At 48.8% G+C, this 25,366-nt stretch overlaps 1 protein-coding gene across 7 annotated transcripts in view; it reads right to left on the bottom strand.

The window, feature by feature from the left end:
- Positions 1 to 19,361, bottom strand: part of PAX7 (paired box 7) — a 178,141-nt gene extending 158,780 nt beyond the window's left edge. The window contains exons 1-4 of one of the 7 annotated variants that reach the window (XM_075906838.2): positions 18,704 to 19,358; positions 16,382 to 16,617; positions 15,368 to 15,494; positions 13,723 to 13,857 (exon numbers count right to left, since the gene is read on the bottom strand). In XM_075906838.2, the coding sequence (XP_075762953.1) occupies positions 13,723 to 13,857; positions 15,368 to 15,494; positions 16,382 to 16,617; positions 18,704 to 18,788 (583 nt within the window). In that variant the 5' untranslated portion in view covers positions 18,789 to 19,358. Of the gene's footprint in view, positions 1 to 13,722; positions 13,858 to 15,367; positions 15,498 to 16,381; positions 16,618 to 18,703 lie in introns of all 7 variants that reach the window. The other 6 variants (XM_075906840.2, XM_075906837.2, XM_075906836.2 and 3 more) reach the window with 6 other exon arrangements.
- Positions 19,362 to 25,366: the final 6,005 nt, after the last annotated feature.

A 25,366-nucleotide genomic window follows, 5' to 3' on the forward strand; every position in this document is an offset into this window, starting at 1 on the left:
TTGGTCCAAGGTCATGCCCAGGAGTAAAGGGCAAGGTGGCGACTTCCATTAACTTCCCTGGGTTTTGGAGCAGGGTCTGGCTCAAAGGAGCAGCTCCCATCCCCGTGTTACAAGCCCCATTGAGCTTCGCTTAATTCAATTAAGCCTCAGAAAGTCCACGCCGTCAGGGCTAACAAAGGCACCTTTATTCGCAGGGGGTGACAAAAAGCCCCGCTGTATAGACCATGCGCCAACCCTACCCACAGCCTCCTGCTTCTGCGGGGTTAACAAGTCAGACACCGATGCGGCTCGGGAGCTCGTGTCTCTGCCCACGGGCCATTCATCCAAGTCAATTTTCAAAACAATCCGTTTAGGGGGGGTTAATTAAGCTTTTAACCAGTGGTTAAAAAGAACCATTTACTTCTTTGGGCTGCTTCCGAGGCGCGGGTCGCAAAATGCATCAGGGAGGCGGAGCGAGTCGGTGCTGGGATCAGGGAAATATCTTTTTCTATATGGCTCGAAAATATGGGAGTCGCAAAGTTACCGTCCTGCATGCGCCCTGGCCAATGTGGGGCCGGCCCGGGAGATTCCGGAGCCAGAAAACTTTCCAGGCCTCTTTCAAGGGCTGGAGTGGAAAAGAAGTTGAAGCTGGAACAGTCAGTAGGGAGGTCAGTGAAGAATTGCCTCCCCTATCCACCCCGCTCCGCGGAACTCCTTTCCCGTGTCTTTGCTGTTATTTGTAGCCTGATAGCACCTAGAAGCTCCATTATGCTAGGCGTGGCACATCAGCGAAAGTCCTGGTTCCTGCTTCCAGGACTTTACAGGCTAAGAACACAACAGGTGTCTGTAACCGAGGGCTACAAAAAACCCTTATCCTAAGGAGGAAAGGGCCTCTAGGCTTGCAGAGAGAAGCAACTATTGAAGACCTGGCCACAAAATGGAAACTGACACACCATAAGTGAAAGAGAGGCGCCTAGAGACCACGGCGAGGGACGCCCAACAAATATCCAGAGGCTGGATGCACCTCAGAGCGTACACCATGTTCCAAGCCCCTCCCTGCCTACTCAAAGAAATCAAACCCGGGGTGCAAGATACCCTGGAATCCAGATTCGGTGGAAGGGTCCCTCAGTAGCCTTCTTATGCCCAGCCTTGGTTTCTGGTTCTAGAGAGGTACTTCCTAGCATCTGCCGATCTGCGAACCGAAGTAAGGATGACCCCGCCCCCCGTTTCCATGTCTGCGGGGTTGTAGTTTTACCAGCAGATCCCCGAACCTCCCCCCCCCCCTTCCTTCCCGGTTTAAAGCTCCTGTAATTACAGCACAAGGAACTCTTGCTGTGGTCCAGCCTGACAGATTGAGAGGCCTCCGTGCCTTCCTCCGCAAGAATGTGTCAGCACGCCGATGCTTTAATTGAGGCGCTTGCCCGAGAGGGAGCTCTTCAAGGGCCCACTGTGCTGGGTTGATTAAAGAGTAATTAGGGGGCAGTGGGGCTACTGCGGTGCTGATTTCTCCCTAGGTGACCCAGATGCATTACAGATAAGGCCGAAATAACTTTTGTCCCGGATGGGATGGGCTGGAAACCCCAGGAACCCATATTGCAAATCCCTGCACAGCAACAACTAATTAGGCGCTCATGCAAAACACAGCAAGGTAACCTGAACAGAAGCCGCTTCGCCCTTGCAGCCACTGGACCTGGAAGGTCTTCTGGGAAAGGCGAGTTTATCGCATTTCCCCCCGGCTATGCCTTGTTTCCAGTTCTTGTCTCCCCCCGCCGCAAAAGGAAAGAGAGACTCCTGGCAACTTTCACTCCACGAAAAGAGAAACCGTTTACACCCTGCCTGCATCAAAACAGGCGTGAATTCGGATTCGCTCCAGCCGAGGCTATAGCGCGTCACCCTGCTGACTCTGGCGTAACTTGAAGTCAGAATCTGCCCCCTTCTTCCCTCTGTGTCTGTGCTGATGGGGTAGCTGTGCTTTTTCCACCCCTCTGCAGCCCACCTGATCTGAGTGCGCTAACACTAGTGTTTGGGGTGTCCGATGAGACACGCCAAAGAGGCGGATTTTCACTGGGAGGATGCTCAGCTGTCTGGTTTCTTTGCTTCGGGCTGGGTACCCAAAAAAGTCGCCAGCCACTTCCGCACATTCCAAAACTGACATTCTGATAGGAGCCGACACAGCGCGGTCTTCAGAGCGGAATTCTGCTCCTTCCTCCTCCCCCTTACTTCCTTGTCAGTTTCATGAAGCGCAAGATTTGGGATGGGGCTGCGTGCGCCCTTTGAAATCAGACTCACAAAAATAGAGATCGGTTGGATTGCGAGCCAAGCCCGGGAGAGGGGGGGAAGCGGGGAGGAGAAGCGGAAGGGAGATGTTACAAACACGTTTTCCAAACAAAAGAGAAACTCAGGACTTTGCAGGAAAAGCCGGAGGGGAAAGAAAATTGCGCCGTAAGGATTGATTTTTGCTTCCCATCTCGCCATTTACTTCCATGTCGGTTTCAAGCACATTCTGCTATTTTCCTTGGCTTCTCGGGCACTAGATTGCACCCCCCCCTCAAACTGCTTTCCCCCCTTTTAGATCTCAGCGTGTTTGCTCTTGACTTCATCCACTAAGTCAATAGTTTGAAGATGCCCTCTTCCTCGGAGCCTAGAGCCCCCTTGTCCCCTCCCTGTTTTCTTCTGAGGATAATGGTGCCCTTTTGTTGTGTAATCAGGCTCCTGAGGGGTGGGGAGACAGATATAGATTCTTGGCATTTGTCGGTGAAAATGAAAGCAGGATTAGGCAGAGACGGCTGCACACTCCATGGTAAAGGACAACAACTATTCCCCCATTGAAAGTCCCATTCTGGTTTGGTTACTTTATCTTTAAAGTTGTTTGTATTTCTAAAGTGGCTATTGATGCACTCAGAAAGTGTAGCAAGCTGTAAAGGCTCACTTCAAATGAAAGGAGGACAAAAAAAAAAAAAAAAAAAAAAAGGTTAAAGGGAGAAAAGAGAGTGAGAAAAAATACCACGATGGAAGGAGGGGAAATAGATTATTTTAAAAAGGATCCAACTCGGCCTTGTATAAAGTTTAAAAACTAAGGCGACCAAGTCACAAAGTCACAATAGAGGAGGAAAGAACAGGAGATCTTGCTTAGAAGGGTGCTTTTTTAAAGCAGTAAGGTAGTTGCACTCCCCTCCCTGGCAAATGCGAACCTCTCTTCTTTGAAAAAAAAATAGATTTTACATATTTGCCCCGCTGCCTTATTAGTCTGTAGATCGGGTTTGACCGGTAGAGCGAATGTTTGTTCTTTCCAATTGATAACAGTGGGGAAAAAATCGCCTTGACCCAGAGTTGCGGGACAGCCTGTAGTCAAGGCTAAATAGGGAAGATTGTTTACCTATGCACTATTAATCGTTAATCACGTTCCCTTCAGTAGACTAGAGATTCTATCAGTACATGTCTTCCCCCCTCCCCCTCAGCCAAACTTCAATACATCCGTTTCGGGATAATTGGTTCTTCGGATTCGTTTTAATCCGGGACATTCTCAGCCATTTCTCCGAGGCAGGGACTGCTTTCCCCTCTTTCCAACAAAGAGAAGATAGTAAGGGAGGGGGGGAGGTATTATAAATAGAAATTACAAAAAAAAAAAAGTTTTCTGCTCTCTTTGCTGGAGTTGGAGGGATGGAAATTGCTGCTTACCCGCTGCGAGGATATTCGGCAGAAGGAAAAAGAGAGGGCTTGTGGTTGGAATGAGATTAAGGGAGAAAATGCAGGAAAAAAGCAACAAGGTACAAACCAAATATTCCCAACCCAACCCCTCCCCTCTCAGAATGGGGCTTCAAATAGCCCCAGTGGCTGCTTTTTAGCATCCACGATCCTTTCTCGGATCGGGGGATGGAGCTGAAAGAATTTGAAAGCCTTAAGTTTGCTGCACAGAAATAATGACTCCAACTAAAAAATGCCAACATTTCAGTCAATATAGTTTTAGTCACCAAACGCCTCGACTATATATTCTCGCTTCTGCTTCTGATCCATTCGAGAGCGATAATTTACAAGACAGAAAGGGTTCTTCCCACCTCTAAAACTCTGGCCATGCCAATGTCTCTCTTCCCTGGCAATCAAATGCTTTGGAAACAATTGCTTAGCGTTTAGACATGAGCGCCTTGTGAAATCGAACCGGCCTTTGTATATTTCACACGCTTTTTAAAAAGACCTTTGTCAATAAAAATCATTCCTCCTCTGCACAGTTTTGTTGAGCTTTCATGGACAAGTGAAGCCCTGGAAGTCCAGCTGCATTGATTCAGCTTTATTCCCTGCAAACCAGTCATGTATTTGTCTTTCAAAAAGTTTGCTTAAAATAAAAAATGAAATGTGAAAATATCCCACTTCTCAAACTCAACTTGAGCAGCCTCCTTTCTAGGTCTATTTTAGGAAAGTCTAAAATACCCAAGTCCTCCCTCCCCCCATCTCCACACACTTGCTGGAAAGTTGCTGAAAAACAGTCTAAATAATCTTGTTGAATCAACTTTTCCTTTCCTCATTTAATTCCCAATATGTATGCAAATCAATTCGTCCCCATAATAGGAGCCAACAAAATTATTGTAATCAGCTTCTGACTTTTTTCGCCCACTCCAGATTTGGACTAAAATGTAAATTTCAATAGGTCAGGGAGAAGATTTTCCCCCCTCTAGTTCTTTTGCCAGCTGGTCACTGGAGAATAGAAAAATAAAATAATAATAAAAAACCCTAAAGTTTTTGAGTGGAGCATTTTCCAGGGGAAGGCGCCAGGGGACTGAAACAAACGCATGATTAAAAGGCGTTCTGGCAACACACAATTTAGGAAGAAGTCTGGGAGCGGAATTTATTAGCATGATTAAACATTGGACCTCATTTCCCATTTCCAACACTTAGTCATGATGACAATTATAAAAAGGGGAGTTGGGGGGAGGGGAAGAGGAGGAATCAAATCTATTAGAAATCCACCGCCTCTCCCAATGCGACGATGTGCGGAAGAAAACCTCCCTTGATCCTGGAAAGAAATAAAACCAGCTCCCGACGGCAGTCTTTTTTGCTTTGGGTTTTGAGAAATCCCGAGCACCCCCAACTCCAACGCAGCCCAGAATCTCGGGGGAATCCACGGGAGAAGCCAACCCTTGGGAGTTTCATAACTAGTTTGCTACTCTCCTCCCCGCCCCCTCTGCCTTTTTAACGAAGCGACCAGGTCACTTTGATCTGCGGTCTCTAGGGTCTTCAGACAAAGAAGCCAGTGAAGGCTAAAAGACTCTTAGAGGGTCTCCTCCCTCCCCCCCCCCCCCCCAGCTTCTGGACCTCAACCGAGAAAGGACCCTTGCAAAAGAGCTCTGCCCTTGGTGATTCTACGCTAGGGTCAGGCGAAGGGCTTCCTTCCAATTTTAGAAACAGACACAAAAAAACAGAAGAGAGTGAAAATCCAGAAGGGTTGCGGAGCCCTGGGGGCTGGGGGCAGAGGACAGAGGACTTCAAGCGGACTCTGTGTGTGTGTGTATATTGTGTGTATTGTGTGTGTGTGTGTGTGTGTGTGTGTATATTGTGTGTGTGTGTGTATATTGTGTGTGTGTATTGTGTGTGTATTGTGTGTGTGTGTGTGTGTGTGTGTGTGTCTATATATCTATATAAAGTAGTTTGATCTTCCCCTTCCGACGCCTGGCTCCCACAATCGCCTCTGCACCTCACCAGGCTATCTAGAGCGCCCCTGGTCAGTTTCCTTGCGGTGCGGGGCTTGATGAGGCTTGCATGATTCAAAGGCAGGAGCTGAGCGTGGGTGTCCCCGGGGGACATTTGGGCCTATGGAGGTGCCCACTTCCTGAGAGCGCCTCTTTTAAGTAACCCTGTTCGCGTGAGGATCTTGCCGCAGCAGGTCCGGGGCAGATGGAGCCCGGAGAGGCTGCAAGAAGAGCTCCCTTTCGGCATGCTATTTCTGTTCCAACGCGGGGGGGAGGAGGGCTATAAAACTTAACCCCAGCCCCCCTGGTTGTCATCTCCCAGGGAAGAAAAAACAAGAACTAGAAAGAGGAGAGACTGTGTAGATTGGAGGGTTTTTGTTAAAGCACTTTGTAATCACTAAAAAAAAATAGCAAAAACCAGGACCACGGGGGTGCAAGTGACCAGAGCAGAACCGCCTGGAAGGGTTTACGTCTATGTTATAATTACACACACACACAATGAATGAGCAAAGATGCGTCCCTTCCGTGCGACTATTTTATGAATGAGCAGGAAGAAGAGCGCGTCTCCTTCTCACACACACCCCGAAATTCTCCGGCTTCTTTGACTAGCCCTGCAGGGACCAGGCACCGAAGTGGCCCCTTTTCAACAATGCATCACAGGACCAGCCAAGCCAGCAATATGTACCCTCAGATCTAGTGCGTCCCACAAGACAGAGCGCCTGCTAATTAACAGGGAGTGATTCCTGCGAACAGCCCTCGCTGTCTGTAATATGATGAACTTTCTTTGTACCGGTGTCACCACAAATGTTTCTGATAAGGAAAAGCATCCAAGGATCAAAGTGTCTAAGCTTCTCAATTTCCTCGAGTTGCCTCGACTTTTCCTCACCTACTTTTTCTCTTCTTCTCTCCCCCCCCCCCCCACTCGCCGCCTCTCCCCTGACAACTCCAGTCTTGCGAGACCGAGAGGGTCCCTACCAGCTCTTCCAACATAATAATTTGCATCTTCCTGGGTCTTCTTAGGGGGCTTAATCACGCCCCCCCACCTACCCCAACTGTCCTTGCGAACTGAAAGACAAGAGGGAAGCAGATGCGAGCTGGTCCCTAGCAGCCACGTCAGCCCTGCATTGCTGGCGCTTCTGATGGGTCAGAAAATAAACCCCCCAACCCAGCTGTTCCCGCGGGCCGCTTCGGGTGGTACCGGCGCTCGGGGCTTTTCCCCCGCCTGTGCGGATCAGCACGGGGGGGGGGGGGAGTTTAGCCAACGCACCTGTCCGCCCCTCCCCAGTGCTAGGGACGTTCCTCTAGCCAGGACGAGCATTTTGGCAACCGCCGAGGCAGTCCGCCTGGAAAAGCTCTTCACTGCTGCACCCAAGGATTTCAGGGGTGGCAGGGTTGGTTGGGATTCACGGTTACGGTCTCTCTCTTCCTTGGAAGGGTCGCTCGCCCCAGACTCCCCACCCGACGGCTAGCCCGCAAGCCGGCGCCTACAGCGATTTTCAAATGACCACGCAAAATCCAGCGGGCAGGCGCGCTCTGCAAGGACCGGTTGCGAGAGCAGAGCGCCGGTCCATACGAGCCCAAAAGTTCAGCTTTCTAGACGCCCCCTTGTTAGCTTATTTCGTGTGTAACAAAGGTACTTCGCAGCGAGGTAACCCCCCCCCCCACACACACACACATTCCCACACCCCGAGTCCCCCCTAAGTCCCTTACAGCGTTCAGGCTAGTGTTAGATGTGCTTGAAAATCCGGCCATGGAAATTCCACTGAAAAATTTGGAAAGCTGGGGGCGGGGGGGAGGGGAGGTTAATCCGGGTTTAATGCTATGATGCAGTCACAGGACCAGGGCTAGGCTGATTGTGTTATCTCTTCCCAACATTTGGGTCTCCCATATTTCACCCAGCCAAATAGCTGCGAGAAAAAAGTGCGTATGGAGGCACTCCTGACGCCTCAGGAAAATATGTTATTAATATCTAAATAACTTCCCAATACTGTCTCTAAATCTCCCCTGCACCACTCCAGATGATGAATTCGTTTGAAGTGTTCTCCCGTCTCATCTTTTCAATGTCTCCCTCTCGCTCTCTTTTATACCAGGCTTATTTCAAACGGGTAAATACCTAATTCCTTTAACCACACTCCAGACATCTCCCTTCCCTTATTTACAACGCTCGTTTCGATGGAGCCACGTATATAATATACAGTATAGGTCATCAGACGCCCCGTTCCCACAGCCCTAAACTGTTGAAAAAAATATTTGGGGGCCAGAGGCTTGCTCCATGGCCTAGGTCAGATGCATCTGACTTCTATTCTTCCTGCCCTATAATTGAGTGGATCCATCCTCCCACACAAACGCAACCCATGGCTTATAAATACCTATTCCTTCTATTGTCTTACTTTTTTTCCTGGTTTATAATCGAACCTAAACCCTTCGCCCCAAATCATGGACTATCTGCTTCATATTAAAGCCATGCCTACCCCCACCCAAAATGCTGGATTATAAACATCTTCCTTATATTATTCCCCTTCCTGCTGTATAATTGACCCCCCTTCCCTCTCCCCGCATCCTTGTCTTAAGTTTGTTTCTTAAAAGTGTCTTGTATTAGATTATACTCGTTTATTCCCACTGCAACCTTATCTCTCCTCCTCTCTTCTCTCCTTCCCGTCACACTTGATTTAGGAAGGAGTTTATCTTGCAAACATTTGCCTACTTTGTTTATGTAGACCAGGTTCTGCAGCTACTTGTTCCCAAAAGCCACTGTTTGCCTTTGTAATTGTTATCTGTGTTTATTGTTGTACCTCATTTGTCTCAGCTTTTTTTGTGACATGTAAGCTCTGTGTGTGCTCACACATAGACTCTCTCCGCCCCCCCTCTTCTCTCCCTGGTTTTTTCCCCCCTCTCTCTCTCCTCACTGAAATATGCACAGAATAACTGAGCCTAAAGCCAACGAATTGCCTGACACCATCCTATCTTTTTTCCTGCCCCCCATTATCAGAGCTGATCCCACTCCGAACACTCACAAATCCCGCCTGGTCTCTGTTTGATTAGATTGCCAACCTTAGGTAATCCCTTGATTTGATGAAGAGTCTGTTCCCTTTCCCTTCTAAACATACATTGACAGAGAAGGCTCTTGTTGGTTTTAAATCAATGCAGATTGCGGGCTGATAAACCGCCTGGAACCCGCCCCTCCCCATCTCCGACCCAGGCAAACAATCCCGCTTTCCAGGTGTGACAGCAAAAAAATGTAGCCGAGAAAGGGGTGGGGGCGAGGGGGAAGGAGTCCCCTCTTTCTCCTCATTCATTCACTCCCCCGGAGCCTAATTACATTTGGCAGGTCCTTGTACACACAATCAGAACAGCTTCCTTCAGTGTCGCGAGCCTCCGAAAACCACATTAGCTGCGATTGCTGCTGCCAAATTAAATTGTTACCACCTTGAATTGGAAGTGTCCAAGTTCCCTCGCCTCCCCCTTTCCCTCGCTCACGGTCACACCTGTGCACGGTTCCGCCCCGTTTTCTGTCCTTCGAAAAACCTCTTTTGCCGTTCTCCTTTTCGCCCCCATAGCTTTGGTTTCTGGATCTTTTGCAATAGCCAAATGCAGGTATTGATCCATTTTTGAAGCCCCCCCCCGCCTCTCTGAAACATACACACCCACAGAGAACCCACCTCCGCGCAGACTACTCTTGCTGTAACTTGGTCAATTTCTTAAGCCTATTTGATGATATAATTAAATATTTCACACAGACCTTCCTGCCTCAGACTGTAGCCCAGTGTTCAGGCACACACACATCCGTATGACTCGTGTGTATACCTACACATCGCTCAGGGGGGGTTAAATATTGTCCACACGTGCTCTTTGCCATTGTAAACGGCGCAGGTGAAGTCAGCCCGCGTGTGTGAAACTGACCAGACGATAGAAGGGGAAAATATGTCCAACTAAATCACACACGCAAAGCTCACAAGGAATTGATCTTTACCTGGTCAGTTCTGGCCATGCCTTGCATGGATAAATACTGCACACAGTAACCGTAACCCCTTCGCTTCCGTTTCCACGCTTGGCTGCAATTAATACCATTTCCTCGTTTTCATGAGGCCTTGGCCCCCTCCCTTTCTTCATTAAATACTAGGCATCTTCCCCACACCCTAAACTTTTGGTTACGGCCATACTCATCTTCTCTGCTCCACAAACGCTCCGCATGGAACCAGGTCCAACTTACAGGTCCCACGTGACACTCCCTCATGCACCCCAATAACAACAATAAATAACAACAAAAATAATAACTTGGTTTTAACAAGGCTAAAAAAAAATAAGTGAAGTCTCATGAATATATGCCCAGGGCTAGCTGGAGTGAGCCGTTTAAAGATGAAAGTGCAGAGAAATAAAGGCTCAATTTAATCTGCCTTAAAACCCTTCAACTTAACGTTTGTGCTTGGAACTCAGAGAGTGAGCACTGATTGGGGATAAATACATTTCTTAGCATGCCTCGGAGCTATTACACCCCTCTCCAACACAGCTCCCTATTCAGCCGCCACAGTTTTCATTACCAGCTCTAATAAGTCTTAACATTATTAAATGCCAAGCAGATGATAGAAAGAAACAGGCGCAGGGTGGAATCTTTCTTTAACACTTAAAAAGAGAGAGCATTTAGGGCTGTCTTCCTCCGGCTCCCCGCGAGGAGAGTCCACAAATAGAGCAAAGGCATTTGTCACGAGGAAAAAGCCCCAAAACAAAGTTCTCCCCCGTTTTCTTTTTTCCCTTTCTTTTCCTCCCTCCCTCCCCCCACAGCATTTTTTTTAATCAAGACCAGAGCCTTTTGTGGCTCTATTTGAAAAAACTGCAGGCACTCGTGCCAAAAGGTTGTCAGTCGTTAAAAAAAGTTGCAAGTTGGGTTACATGGAGGTGAAATCTCTAAAGATTATTAAAAATGAGACAGGTTGGATTTTTCTTTCTTTCTTTCTTTCTTTCTTTCTTTCTTTCTTTCTTTCTTTCTTTCTTTCTTTCTTTCTTTCTTTCTTTCTTTCTTTTTCGTGTTGATAGTTACTTTAAGGAAGGGGCATTTAAAACTTCTTTGCACTAAAAAAAGATGTATAGAGTGTGAGGAGATTTGGTTTTTTAAAAATCGCCTCCCATTAGTCTAAAGCTTGGTTGAATGCATGAGATCAGCCCCTGGACACAAACACAACTTCCATAGCCCAAGCACACGGGCCTCCTACTTGGTCCCCTAAAACAAATGGCGGTTGCTCCTACTTCCATATTTCTGCTGCGGGGCTGTGTTTCTTTTCAAGACCTGGGCAGCCGGCTCGGGTCCCCTGCGCTTTCAGAGTCAGTCTCCGCTGGGAAAAGAAGGCTCAGAACCAGGGCCCTTCTGCGGTGAAATGCGAAGCCGGCACGGAGTGGACCAGCGGTGTGTGTGTGTTGGGTGTCTTCTAAGCTCACCGTTTGTTTAGCTTGCTTTAAAATCCCGAAATGGGCCACAATTCGCACTCGACTGAAAGTGGGTTTCCCCCCTAAATAAATCGGGGAGCACGCTTTTCTTTGATCATGACATTGTCCCTGGAGAATAATGAATGCGTATTTATTTGCTGATTGAAATTAATATTAATATTTTCACCTTTCATTCTTCTTTTTTTGGGGGGGGGGAAGGGAACAGGGAAACTATTTTGCAGCTTTCTTACGAGCTCGTGCATTAATTTTGTACGCAATCGGCTCGCACTAAAATCCTTAGCAAATATCGCAAGGGGAAAAAAAATCTCACACACAATAGGTCTGATTTGCAAATGAGCATTGGCTATTTCCAAATCACAAGAAACATTTTGCAACTTCCAACGGCTCGCCTTTTTCCAACAGACGGCACTATAATATTACAAAACTATCTAACAGCAGGGAGTTTTGAATAATTTATCTCCTTTTCTTCCCGTCCTTGGCCCTTTGTCCAAACTTTTTCTCCTCCCTGCAGAATTTTGAATGAGAATGGACAACGGTCCCTGCCCCCACCCTTTACTCCATTTTTTTTAAAAGGCAGCCTAGATTTTTTTTTTAAACTGTTTGCTTTTGTGGCCAGGAATCTTTTGCCTATAAAGATTCAATAGACTTGAAGGTCTTTGTAAGTGAAGTTCATCTTCAAGGTTGGAAAAAAAAAGAGAGGATCGGATCCTTAAAGCACCCCCTTTTGTACACCTTTATTTCAAACTTAGACCAATGTTTGATACTGACACTTGGAAGCTTTTTGTTTGCCCGTTTTACCCTTCCCCCCTTTACAAACAAAACCGCTGGATTTCAGTGTTCCAAGACATCCGCATTGTCTCAGACCGGGGAAATTTTATAGCCAGTGGGGGAAAAATTGCAAGACTTCCACATACAAATTTTCAGATGTGCTTGTGGCAGAAAATAACTATTTTCTCTCTCACCCTAAACTCGATCGCTAAATATTACTGCAAATGATCCAAAGAAACCGCAATCTCTTAAAAACCAACCAAAAAACCAAATCAACGATTCTTTTTGAAACACAGCCAACCAAACATAAACGAAGTTGCATTTTGTCAGGCTACAAACCTTTTTACCTATTTATAGACAATGGTTGAAATCCTTCTGAAAAACCCCGTTCGAAGGTTTTCCTACATTTACACCTTTCCTCAGAAAGCGGGCGAGATCTCTGACTTAAAAAAAAAGGCGAATTTCCCTTCAAACACACACACAGGTTTCTCTCCACCCCCTGCCGCTAATGAGTTAGGATCTAGTTCATTATTTAAAAGCCGAACGTATCCTGACTGGAAGAAATCCCAACCCCGATCTTTCTCTTTTCCTTTTAGTGAAGAAGGACCCTCATCCTTTCGGCAAGATTAATGTAGGTGGGAAAGAAATACAGACAGTGAAACGGATACTCGCGTTCCTCTCCCAAACTTTTTATTTACCCAACATCCACTTCATGCTGTTTACACCTTTCTCCTACTTGTCTCATTCACTTGCACTGGCATTTTTTGGGGGGCAGGGGGAGAGTCCAAGAACGAATCAAAATGGACAAACACTTTAGCTGCAAACATTTTGTTTCTGCAAACTCCTCTCCCCCCTCTCCCCCCCCCCCCAGCTTCGCAGGACACAAGAACTGATACGTTTAGAAAAGTTTACAGTCTGCTCCGGTGTTCTTACCGAAACCCGCGAGAGGAAACCGAAGACGGGAGATTTCAACAAATATTTCAGAACCCTTCCCACCCTCCACACCCCACTGGCTTTCCCCCCAACACCAGCCGATGGTTTTTCAGGGGAGATTTCTAACTACTCTATATCTGAGCATCATGGGTCTCTCTCCCTGGTTAGCCCCGGCGCTTTTGCTGGTGCCCAAAAGGAGAAACTATCCCAGCCTCTCTAATTGATATTGATTGCCCCAATCCCTCAACTGTCAGCCAGAGTTTCAGGGGACCACTTAGAGAGCAGGAGAAAAATCTGTTTAACAAATTCATTTAGGAATCTCTGATTCCTCCCTCCCTTCTCTATAAATAATTGATCCACAGTGACTGCGAGCAAAATGCCAACATCTCTTTTCCGGCCGTTGGAGAAGGGGCGAAATGTAATCAGGTATCACATTAAAACCCCACGCCTCCCCCACCCCCTCCAAGCGCCTTTCTACCCACAGTTTCATTAAGGCCTTGCTCTCCATGTGTCTGGTTTCCTCTTAGATCTTTTAGAAAGGGCCCTGGGGACAGCTCGTGTCTGATCTAATTTTGTTTTTTAAACCCGGGGGTGATGGAAATAATAATAAAAAAAAGGGTGGGTGGGTGGGTGGAGGAGGCGGGATCCTTGCTCCAAAGCTGGTCTCCAGCACTGTAGTATAGAGCCGCTGCCTTTTGATATGGCTGTTGATTTATGAAATGCTGAAGCCCTCCAAGGGAGGGCAAGCCATGGGGTGGACATTTGCAGGCGCAGGCTCCATCCCGCTTTTACTGAATTTCGCCCCTAACTCCAGTGACATCAGGTCCCGGCCAAACCCAGTTTCGGCAAGTGCCAATAGAAAGCAAGTGGCGCTTAATGCCGGCGGGACAGCGAAGTCTAGCTGCCCCTCGACTCGAGTTACCTTTGTCCCCCAAGATGCCGTCTATGCTGTGCTTGGCTTTCTTCTCCCCGTCTTCCTCTTTCTTGTCGCAGTCCTCCTCCTCCTCTTTCTTCCCGAACTTGATTCTTAGCACCCGGCTAATCGAACTCACTAAACCTCAGACAGTCAAAGACAAAAGAGCAAATATAAGCCGGGTTGGAAACCGGGGGGAAGCCGGCAGAGACACATGACAAAGTTGAGCCACAAGGAAAGCCAAGTTATGCAGCGAGGTGGCAAACACGTGCAAGGGACACAAACTACACCCCTAACCAAGTTTTTTTTATGTACAGACACAAACTACACCCCCCAACCCAGATATATACATACATCCACAAACTAAACCCCCCAACCCAGATATATACATACATCCACAAACTACACCCCCCAACCCAGATATATACATACATCCACAAACTACACCCCCAACCCAGATCTATACACACACACAAACTAAACCCCCCAACCCAGATCTATGCACACACACAAACTACACCCTCCAATCCAGATATATACATACACACACAAACTACCCCCACAACCCAGATCTATACATACAGACACAAACTACACACACACCACAAACCCAGATCTATACATACATACATACACACAAATAAACCAAACACAAAATAAACCCAGAAAAAATACATCGGGGTAACATACACGCACAGGTTAAGACACACACACTGGACTAATCAATTTAAATATAGACTCACAGATCTGCACACAAACATACAAAAAAATCGGCCCCCTCACTCAGGAATAAACACAAACACAGCAATACAGGCGGAATGTCTCACATTGTCATGGACTCTTACACAAACACACAGATCACATGCATGCACACATCAAGTCACAAGCTTTGTCACCACGAGCACACGCACACACTTTGCACTCATCAATGTACAAGCACTTACCTCTCTTACCCCCCGGTTTATCACAGGCAGGCACCCTTATCCCGCACACGTGCAAATCTCAAACGCACACCGTACAATTGTACACACAGAGCCATACACACACCCCACCCATGCTCCCACACTCGACAACACAAACACACACTGGGTATCTCTTGCCGGTTTTTATTTTTTATTGTGAAAATCCAGCTGGCCTTCCCCTTTGCTTTCCTTCCCCGAGGCCAAAAGGAGCTGGAAGGGAGAGGGAGCAGGAATTCAGGATCGGGCCCGCTGCTAGTTTCTTTTAAACTCTTTGGTGCTACTTCCCCGAAAGGGAAGTTTGGGCGGGCGGAGGGCACCCGAGAAAAGACAGGCCAGGGTGCTGGTGGGCGCTCTCTGTCCACAGCTCTTGGCTAAGGGGAAGACTAAAGAGTGTCATAAACTGGGCCTCCTTTCGAGCAAGGCTTTAAAGTTTGCCCGAGGCTCGTATTTCCGGTGGGAATCCTCCACTCCCTTTCCTGCTTTCCAGGTTCCTTTCTAGGGAACCTGTCCATGGGTTTTCTTGCATCACTCAACTGCCACGTGGAAACTTTTTTGGCCGTAGGGCGCAAGAGGGTGTTTTGTAGCCGCTGGATGAACTTGAGGAGGGGGGTGCAGATAATCATTCCCCTGGATCTATTTCTGTCTGGCTTGTGATCCCCGGGTGTGTTTTGCTTGCCAAGCTGCCTTCTCACCTGAGGGAACAGTGCTCCTGTCACAGTGCCCGTCCTTCAGGAGCCGGTCCCGGATTTCCCAGCTAAACATCCCTGGATTCTCTCGCTTGTATTCCTCGATTTTCTTTTCCACGTCGGGAGTGGCAACCTGCTTTTGTGATCAATGGCGATCAGGGGGTGGGGGGCGCACGTGCAGAGAAAGGTGGGGGGGGGGAGAGAAAAAAAATCACTTTTAATTTAAAAAAGAACCACGGACTTTCCTAGACTGGGTTTCCCTACCGAGGTCACTATGCCGGTCTAACAAGAAAGATGGTACATTCTAAGTAAATCAGGGGGAGGAGGGGAGGAGGATCTGCCCATATACCTCCCTTCCCCACCCCTCCAAGAAACACCTGGAGGCCAAAGGTTCTTTTGTCGCAAAGCGCTCGTGGCTTGAAAGTCCCGAGGGTGGATGTATGGTGCGTCTGGGGGAGGGGGGCAGGGGGATCTATTGTGGGGACCTGAGTTCACACATGCACCCCGCGCTCCGATGCATCCCCCTCCCTGAAATGCAACCGGGCTGCACCGGGGACCGAAGCCAATGCGTCAGCGCGCGCCACTTGTTGCGTGCGGGGAATCATTCTAATTTATTCATAGCCTGCCGCGCCGCGCAGCTTTCTGCCCGCTGGATCCTGCAAATTGTCGCTTTCTTACCCCCCCCCCAGCTCCCGCCCCCTACATATTCATTTCCTCAAAACAAGGCCTTTAAACTGGGAGGCAAAGGCGCCTCTTGGTTTCTGCGTTCAGCTTTGGGGGGCCTGCGCACTTGGGGGGGGGGGGGGATACTGTGCCCGGACTGCACTGGAAATCGGAGTTGATGGCAATTGCACCGGGAACGGGGTGGGGGGACACTGGACAGTCAGAGCCGGATCCTGCTGCCGTGGAAGCCAATCGGAGGGGGAGCTATTTGTTTCCATTGGTTTCCACAGCCGCGGGGTCCGAGCTGTGAGCCCCCAGTGCCCGGCTGGAGGTGCCCCGGCTTGGCTTTGCACTCACCCTGGGTTTGCTCCCGCCGATCGCTCCGGGGCGGATGGAGCCGGTCTCCTGATACCTGCAAAGGATTTTGGAGACGCAGCCATGGGAGACTCGGAGCTGCCTGGAGATCACGCAGGGCCGGATGCCGTGGTGGGCCATCTCCACTATCTTGTGGCGGATGTGATTGGGCAAAGGCCGGCCATTGATAAACACCCCTCCGAGCTGGTTCACACGGCCCTGGCCCAGCGGAGTCGACACTAGAATTCAGAACCGGGGGGAGTGAGAGAAAGCGGAGAAAAGTTGAGTCAGGGGCATTGGTAGCTGCACTTAGACCGTCTCGTCTGCCTCTGTGCCTGTTAATTTCCCTGTACCATACACAGCCCCACGTGTTTCTATTTTCCCTATGTCAGCTGTGTTTACAGCCACAGATACTCCTCTGGATGGCTGCAGACCTTTCTCTGCATTTCTTGCTAGCAATCTTTCCATCTTTCTCACTGTCTCGGTAGATCGGTGTCTGCATTTTCATCTGCATCTATGTCCACCCCCCCTCGTGTATATTTTTTTTGCTCGGTTCATCGGCATAATTTTTAGCTAGAGTTCGATTCGCCTACATCGCTCTCTGGAGCCTTAACAAGGAAGCGAGCGCACGTTTTTCTATCCATACATAACAAGCCTTCTGCCCCCTCTCCCAACGACCAATGTCTGATCGATCACGTTAGACGGCTGTTTAGCCCCCTATTGTAAAACGAGACTGCAAACGGACGAACCTAGCTCCGACATGCAACGGTGTGTACAACTGGTTTTTTAAGTTTCCTTGCGCTATTTTAATCCCTGCTCCAAATCCCAGAAAAGTCCATTAAAAAAAAATCAAACTCTGGAAATGACCTCTGTCACTTTCTTTGCTTTATGTCTACAGGGGAGGGGGATTTTTTTGTTAATTTCAAGGAAGCAACGCAACGGAAACCGTCTTTTTTTCACCGCAAACTGGCATAGCAAATTGTTGGTTCTTTTGCATGGGACCCGTTTTAACACCCGGCGCTGAGCTCGCATTAGTCACAGAATCCTAATACAACCTCCACCGAATTTTCTTTCAGGGGTGTGGGGGCAGCGGGCTTTCTAATCCGGATCTGATACCCTCAATGGGTTTAATATCTTGCAATGTATATCTTGCAGATTAATACAATTTCACAGTCTCGAAAAGACCGAAGAACTCAGCTGCATAATTTGCGAAGAGGTGACGGTGGGAGGTGAGGCAGCCGAGGCGGGAGGCCGAGTTTCTCTTTGGAAAGAAGAGTCTTTTCCAGAAATTGCCGCACGATTTAATAAGAATCATGCACCACTAATTCAAAGTCACTCGGCCAGCCCTCTCTGGATACATCATTATCGACAGATAACACTCGAGTGGCCAATTTTACATTCAAGAGGTACTAAAATCACCGGCCCCTCTCTCTTTTCATTATTCCCAGTCATGTTGTGCAAATATTGTTGTAATCCTTTGATCCTATCTCTTGCCGTCTGCTTTACTTCATTTGCTACAGAAAAGCACTTCAGCAAATCTCACTAGCTTGTGTGTTTTGCAGCCTGCGTGGGTTTCCATCGGTTTTCGCTTAGCCACTTGATCACGGCTTGCCTGCCTTTCCCCGGTTTAATAAATGCAGGGAGAGGGGTCCCGCGCTAATTTTGCCTCTGCCACACAGCCAGCAGGTTGGGCAGAAATAATTTTAATAAAGGTAATGTGCACACACACACAATGCAAGGGCGGATAAATCGAGAATTTAATGCAGCAACGCTGAGAGGTGGGGGGAACGACACTCCTAATCTGACAGCTCTAGGGGCCTTTAATGAGCTAAAAAGCCCCCCAACCTTCCCCAGACGCTGCAGGTTGGCCTATTTCAGTCCTCGCACGATTGTCATTCACAGGGGACCCTTTCACACGCACACACCTTCCGCCAGGGCTGGCTGTGTCCTTCGGTCCTTGGGAAGCCAACTCCGTCGCTTCCCAAGTTCGAAGCGACTCGCGTCCGGCAACAAAGCAAGAAAGTTTTGGGAGAAACTCAGACTAGGGGTGTGGGATTTTGGAGATACGAGCCAGCCTGTGTGTGGTGCTGGTGGGGAACCCCACCCCACCCCCAAATCCCACGCTAGCACTGCCGGCTGCTGCAAAAAACCTACTCAAACAAGACCTACTCGATGGTTAAAAGTTAACGGGGAATTGGCTTCGGATCCCCGCTCTGGACGCTAAAGTTGCATTATGGACAGTGCAGGGAGGGAAAGGTCCGCAGACAGCTGCTTAGAAACGACTCGAGCCAGCCAGTTTAAATATAGACGTTCCTCCAGACCTACCTTCCAAAGGGAACCCAGTGCGGGGGTAATTCTGCCCCGGCGCGGGGCGCATCATTCTGGGGACGGTCCCTGGTAAAGTTGCCATGCCGAAGTCAGGCTGGATTCCAAAGAGACACAAATCAAAGCCGCGCCGCCCCCCTTTGCTGGGCTGAGCGGAGCGAAGCGAAGTCCCGCGAGCTGCAAGGGCGCCTCTGTCTTCTCCCTTCTGCCAGGCGAAGGACTCACCTTCTTCCCAGCCCTGGGAACACACAAGGGAGAAATCTTTGCTCCGACCGGGGGAAAGGTGGGGGCAAGTCACCCCCCGAAATTCTTCTTACAGTTTCCTGCTGTGGCTCCTCCGGCCAGTGCAGACGCTCTTCAGGAATGTAGCGCACAGACTGGAGGGGGAAGCAGGCACATCCCAAGTGGTCGCAGTGCTGGGCTGGGCTTGTGGGGGGACTGATTCCCCCCTCCCTTCTGGTTTATTTTGGTGTTGTTGTTGCTGTGTGTGTGTGTGAGTGTGTGGTGATCACTTAGGGGGTGGTTGTTTTCGGGAGAGGAGGGCGGGGAGGGGAGGGGGAGTTCGCGGGGTAATGTCAGCTGGAGGGTTTGGAAGTTGTTAAAGCGCCGAACTTTGGCGCATTGGGGAGGCAGGAGAGAGCGCCCGAGTGAGCTGTGATAGGCTCCGGCGCTGTTCTTTTATTCATGAGCGGGGAAAGGAGCACTGCTTTGGGGCGGAGGGACCAATGGCAGCACGCAGCTTCCCCACGCAGGGGCGCAGGGCTGGTCTGGGGTTGGGGATTCACGCCGGGGCTTGGCCTGGGAGTTTTCCAACACAGACTGGAGGGTGGGGTGGGGGGGGGGGGAGAGCTTTGGGGGAAAGCATCTCCCGGGAGGGGGGACACGTTCCACCCCCAGAGAAGGGACCTGCAAGGGCTTAGCCCCAGGAAGGGCAGCCTCGAGCCCCTGGCGTGTCTCGAGAGATGCGAACAGGCAACCAAGATGCCCAGGGGAGTTTGGCCCCAGTAAAGGCTCAGTAACCCAAGCAGCTGGCTCGCCGAGAAGCAGGCGCAGGGAGGCTGGGGAGAGGGGCGGCTGAGCCCCATTACTCGTGTGAATCTGCTGGTCCAACACCCCCCCGAAGCAGGGTTAAGATCGACCCCTCCGGAGGGGAGCAGAGTCCAGGGCGAACGTGCTCGGTGGGAATAAAGGAGCCGATGCTGCCCCGGCCCCAGTTGTCACCGCTTGTGTGTGCTTAGGGAACCCCCCACGAATGCCTTCGCCGCCAAACGACCTGCCCCCTTTCCCTGGGCTCCTTGGCGAGCCCCCTTGGCTGCGGTGACTTCCACCCCTAACACGGGCAGGCGGGTGTCCCGGCTGCTCCTCGCCACACCTGGGGACAAAAGTTTCTCTCTTTTCCTAGGAGACCTTCCACCCCAGTCCGGGGTGGGGGCGGGAGACAGCCAAGGAGTCCCACAGGGAAAGAGCCGAGTCAGTAGCCAGGTGTCCTGAGAAGCGGCAAAGGGTGTTGTGTGAGAAAAGAAAAAGAAACTTCTCCTAAGGAGCCGGGCAAGGATCACGCCTCGCCGTGGTCTATATGGTTCTCTTGGTCTGTTAACTCAAGTACCTCGAGTGGCTGCCTCTCCGTGCTCTTAACTGAGGACAGGCAGGGTCCGACCGACCCGTCCCTTGGCCCCTCGATTATCCTTTTTCTTCCCGCCCCTGGGCAACAACTCCTTCAGGGGAGAGTTGCTCCCAGAGAAATCCTTTTGCAGGATCGGCCCCTCCTTTAGAAGGTGCTACCGAACGCCAGGGTCGTTGGCCGCCGAGCTCCTGGCTTGTCCCCACTAGCTAGAGGTGAAGCTTTGGCTTCCCAAGGGGGGATTGTCCCGCTGACCCAGGACAGTTGGAACAAACAGCAAATGTTTCCCTTGAAGGTGGCTGCTTTGGGACTTTAAGGGGGGGAAAAACCCTCCTTCTCAGCAGGGAATGACGCCAGGGCTTTGCAAACTCTTTTGTTTGCAGCTGTAAAAGGATCTTTTCCTAGAAATCACGGGCGACGTTTTATTTGAAACGACATTTGCAGTTTTTCTTTCTCTCTTTTTTTTCCGGGGAGGGGGGAACTTTGTGGCAACCCCGATGAGGTCCCTCAAACTCTCTCCCATTCAATCGGATCGCCCCCCAAAACGAAAGCGAACATTGCGGTTGGAAAAGCAGCCAGAGGAGAGAAGAATTCCCATGCAAATACAGGGTTCTGATCACTTTCCCCGCCTGGTTTGTGTTTTCTACTAATAATTAATATGCTGCTAAATGAAACAATGAGGGCTCTCCAGCTCCCTTCCGATAATGCGAGAACAGCCCTCTCCAACTATAATCTGTCCTCACAATAGACAAGTTCTCCATGCCCGAGGCGTTTAGGGTGGACAATGCAGAGCCGAAATCCAACAATTAAAAAGCGACCCTCCGTTCTTCTTCAATTTTTCTTCAATGTTTCCATCATTCGCACTTCTCCCATGCTCGGGCCCGAGAGATCTGACACTTTTCAGGGCATAAAAGAGAATTCCTTCTTCTTAAAAGTACCTTTAAGTTGAATCGTTCAGCGTGGTTTTTTTTGGGGGGGGGGGGGCTGGAGGTGGGGGAGGAGGGGATTTTGAAAGATGTTCAGCTCTCAGATACATAATTTGAATTAAATATCGAGAGAGAGTTATTTGATTAGCAGCGAGCAGTCCTGTGACACCTTTCAGAAACTAACCACAATATACAGAATCATGAGCTTTCGTGGGTAAAACCCACTTCACAAGCAGGAGTAACTATTTCGAAATAACAGATAGTGTGGACGCACGTCTTGTTATTTCGAAATAACGGGAGTTTGAAATATCTCGACAGTGTAGACATGCCTTTAGGTGCCACAGAATGCTCCTTGTTTTTAAAGTTACAACTTTGTTCCACAACATTATTTTTCAGAAGGGAGAGAAACAAAACGGATCGTGTCGATTTCTTTTCAGAGTCACATTGCTTCAAATGTGTGCTTTATCAGCCCTTCTCGCCTCCTAAACTTTGAGGACACGCACGCTGTTAAGGGATGCGGGGCGAGGGATGCAAAAAAGGAACAGTTTGGACGGACTTGCAGACCGGTATTTAACTGCATTCCTTCAGCGTTGCTCCAATTCAGTATCTTCACTTCAACAGGGCGTTGCTGGAGGGAGCAGAGGGGGAACACATGAAGTTGACACTTAAGTGCCTTCTGATTTTGCTAACTCACTGGCTGATTAATGGGGAAAAAGTGTCCCCATTAAACCTCTTGCTTCTAACACCTCCTTAGAGAGACTGGACATGTCTACCTAGTCATACAGAGATGTCTGATGATTTGGAAAATGTGGCGCCTTCCAAAGAGCTCGAAGGTTTTATCCTCGCTCGGATAAAAATCTCAGCTCATAGGTAGGATTTGTTTTTCTTACCCTGCCCACAGGAGCAGGGAGAAGCGAGAAAGAGTTGACACTTGAGACTTCATCTCTCCTCCTCCCCTTCCTTCTTCCCTCATCCTTTTTGTCCCGTGGCTATATATTTTTTGTAATAAACATCTCCGCACACAATGGGTAATCTCGCTTGATGAAGGCGCCGCGCGAAGGCGCTCTGATATAACAGCGGCCCCCGTTCCCATTTTTCGGGGCTGGTGTGTGGCCATTTGACACTTGATTTCCAACTTTCAGCTGCGAACGATTGCATCGGAGACAAAGCAGTAACTCCAGAGCGGGAGTCCAATAACGACTGGGCATTTGTCAGTGAACCAACGAGGCAAAGATGGCATCTGCCTGCTTTTGCGCTGGCATTTTAAACAGCCCCTATTTTGTTTTAATTGTGCCTGTGGGGTGGGGAGTAGGTTTATAGCGGGGGAGGCAGGTTGTCAGCATCAGGGGAATTCCATGCAGTGTGTGTGTGTGTGTGTGTGTAATAAGCGTGCACCGCTCTCCTGGTGGAAAGCAATTTCACAAATAATTTTTCCAACAATTAAGGAGTGTGCAGGGGTGAAATGGCAATTTCACATGCAGATCTGGGGACTGGGGAGGGGGGATTTGTTACCTGAGCGCCCAAGCGGAGAGCCAAGAAAGGGGGGGACCCTTTTCCCCCTTCCCCCAATGCTTTGCTTCATTACCCATGTGCACAAAGGAGAGACCCCTTCTTTTCTCTCCTGGGAGCGCTAAGCAATAGATTAAAACAAGCATCAATCAAGAAAAGGACCCAAGTAACTGCTTAAAGAAACAAGACAGAATTCCTCTCGTCTTGAAAGGGACCCCTCACTCCTCTGCCTATCTCCATGGTTTCCTAAGGTATGTTTCTGGTTGATAAATGCTGTATATCACCGCTCCCTTCGGAGAAGTGGCTTGTAAATCAGCTCTGAAAGACAACTCATAAGTATAAGGGAATAGGGGTGTATCCCCCCCCCCCCGCTCATCTTCCTTTTGCTTCTGGTAGAACGTGGAGCCATTCAACAGAAGGGAGGCAAATGTAAAATGTCTGAGGAGCTGGCTAACACCATGATGCTACTGTCAAGGTCTGTTTATTAAATTCTCGACTGGAGGAAGGCATATAGGTTAAGCTTGCCCAGGAAAATCACTTAGGCAATGAACATGCTGCCAAAAGCGAAGCTCTCTCTCTCGCCAGCTTAGCCAGCGTGCATTTTAGAGACAGATTCTTAATTATGAGGTTTTATTCTTTATTTATTAGGATGCCTCTGCATGTTTATTTTAACACTGCTCCAAGAGAGGATTGAAAGGAGAAGTCTTAAAGATGGTCAAACGTGCCTACCCTGTGCTAGGAAAATATTAAAATCTGAAGCGTGCGGTGGCTATTTTGTTAAAATGTCATTTTTAAAAAAATGCCCGGAGAGGAATTATGCAAGAAAAAGTTACTCCCTTCTCCTGAAACCTACACGATGATTATTCATGCGGGGGAGGCGGTGTATGTGTGTGTGTGTGGGGGGGGGGAGTGTCACTTGAAATTGCGCTGTAATAAGCATGGTTTTCAAACGATTATTCAATAAATCTCTCTTTAAAACGCGATGCATATATCTGGACAATTGGGGATTTCAAAAAAGCATTTCGGAAGGGCTTTGGCGTTGTTGGAAAACGACCATTGCAAAAGATGTACAAAGAAAGTGGCACGTTCGTTCTGAAAATGTTTTTCCCACTGGGAAGCAGAGAGACCGAAGATTAAAAGCGAGCGAAAGAGACAGGAAAACTCGTCGGTTTTTTTTTAAGTAGTTCGAGGCTCAAACAGCTCCACGTCATTAAAGATCTGGTGTCCGGGGGAAAGTAAAATAAATAAACAAATAAAGAAAAAAATTCTAACGGGCACAATAAATACGACACTCGACAAAAGATGTCAAGATATAAACGCCCTTACGAAACTGACAAGAATCGTTCCTTGCAGAATTTCAGGGCGTGATCCAAAGTGCAGTGAAATCTCCCACTGGTTACAAGGGGCTGTAATTCAAGATGAGAGGGAAATTTGTGTGTGTGTGTGTGTGTGTGGTTTTTAAGTTACAACACACTCCATCATCATAGTATCTACACATATATCCCCCTGCTCTCTGGCTGCAAAAATCTCCCGGCAAGGAGTTCTATATTCAGATGAATTGCTTTTAGTTTAGCTTGTGCTTTTTAGGTAGGTGGATGGATTGAGAAGGGAGGGGAAAACACCGGTTATAAAAACTTAAAATCTGCTGGAACTCCCTGACTTCGATGGCGGCAGAATGCGACCGTTCTAGTTGGTATGGAGAGTGCAGGTTTGGGTCTTTAATTCTCGGTTTGAGTTCCTGCTTCCCCGGCGTCTCTCCCACCCCCCCCCCCACCCCCATTTCTTAGGAAAACAAGGCTCTGTTTATTTGCCAAAGAGATGCCCTTAACTTAATTGCTTGACAAAAAAAAGTTCCATGCACTCAGACCACCGGTTTTTTTCAAGCCTCAAGGTGGCCGTGAGAAATAGTTTGGCCTCCAACATTGTGTTAAAAATAAAACCCTGTTTGCAATTTCTTGCATGTGCGTGTGTGTGATGCAGTCCTTGCTAGACTCACAAGGAAGGCCCGTTAGGGAGGCTGTTAATTTGTGTGTAATGGGAATTCATTTATTTTCCCAGGGACTTTCTCAAGGGACAGCAAGACACAACCCCCCCGAAAAAAAACTCCTTCAAGCTCCGCTCCCTGACAGGCTCCTGAACAAAAGGCGAAGTGTCATCACACACTGCTCTGGATTCCACAGGGCTCCTCGGAGCTGGCTTGCCATTGGGCCAGGTTTAATTTGCCCAGAGTGCGGCATTAATAGGATGTAAGCTGCGCCCTTGAACAATTACCTTATCAAAGCATAACATCTATGGCATGAGCAAAGTATTTTCATTAAACAAATCAAAATAATAAGGCGGGCACTGGCCTTGTTCAGGCTTTGAACCTGTAAGTGGCTTTAGAGATATTCAACAGTGCCACACTAACTTCCACCCCATTGCTAGTCCCTGCTTAGATTTTCTAAAGAAGATTAAATACTCCTTGCTAAAAGGCTCAGTTCTACTTGTTGTCAGGGTGCAACATCCTAATTGGGTTTTCTCTGCCTGCAGGATGATTTCCCCAGACCCTTGCCACAGGCTCCCACGGCCTAGTGCAGCTGGCAGGGGTGGCCCGGCTTTTCTCCCTCT

Source organism: Pelodiscus sinensis, chromosome 24, assembly GCF_052426305.1.
Source record: "Pelodiscus sinensis isolate ZL-2025 chromosome 24, ASM5242630v1, whole genome shotgun sequence".
Classification (NCBI taxonomy): Eukaryota; Metazoa; Chordata; order Testudines; family Trionychidae; genus Pelodiscus; species Pelodiscus sinensis.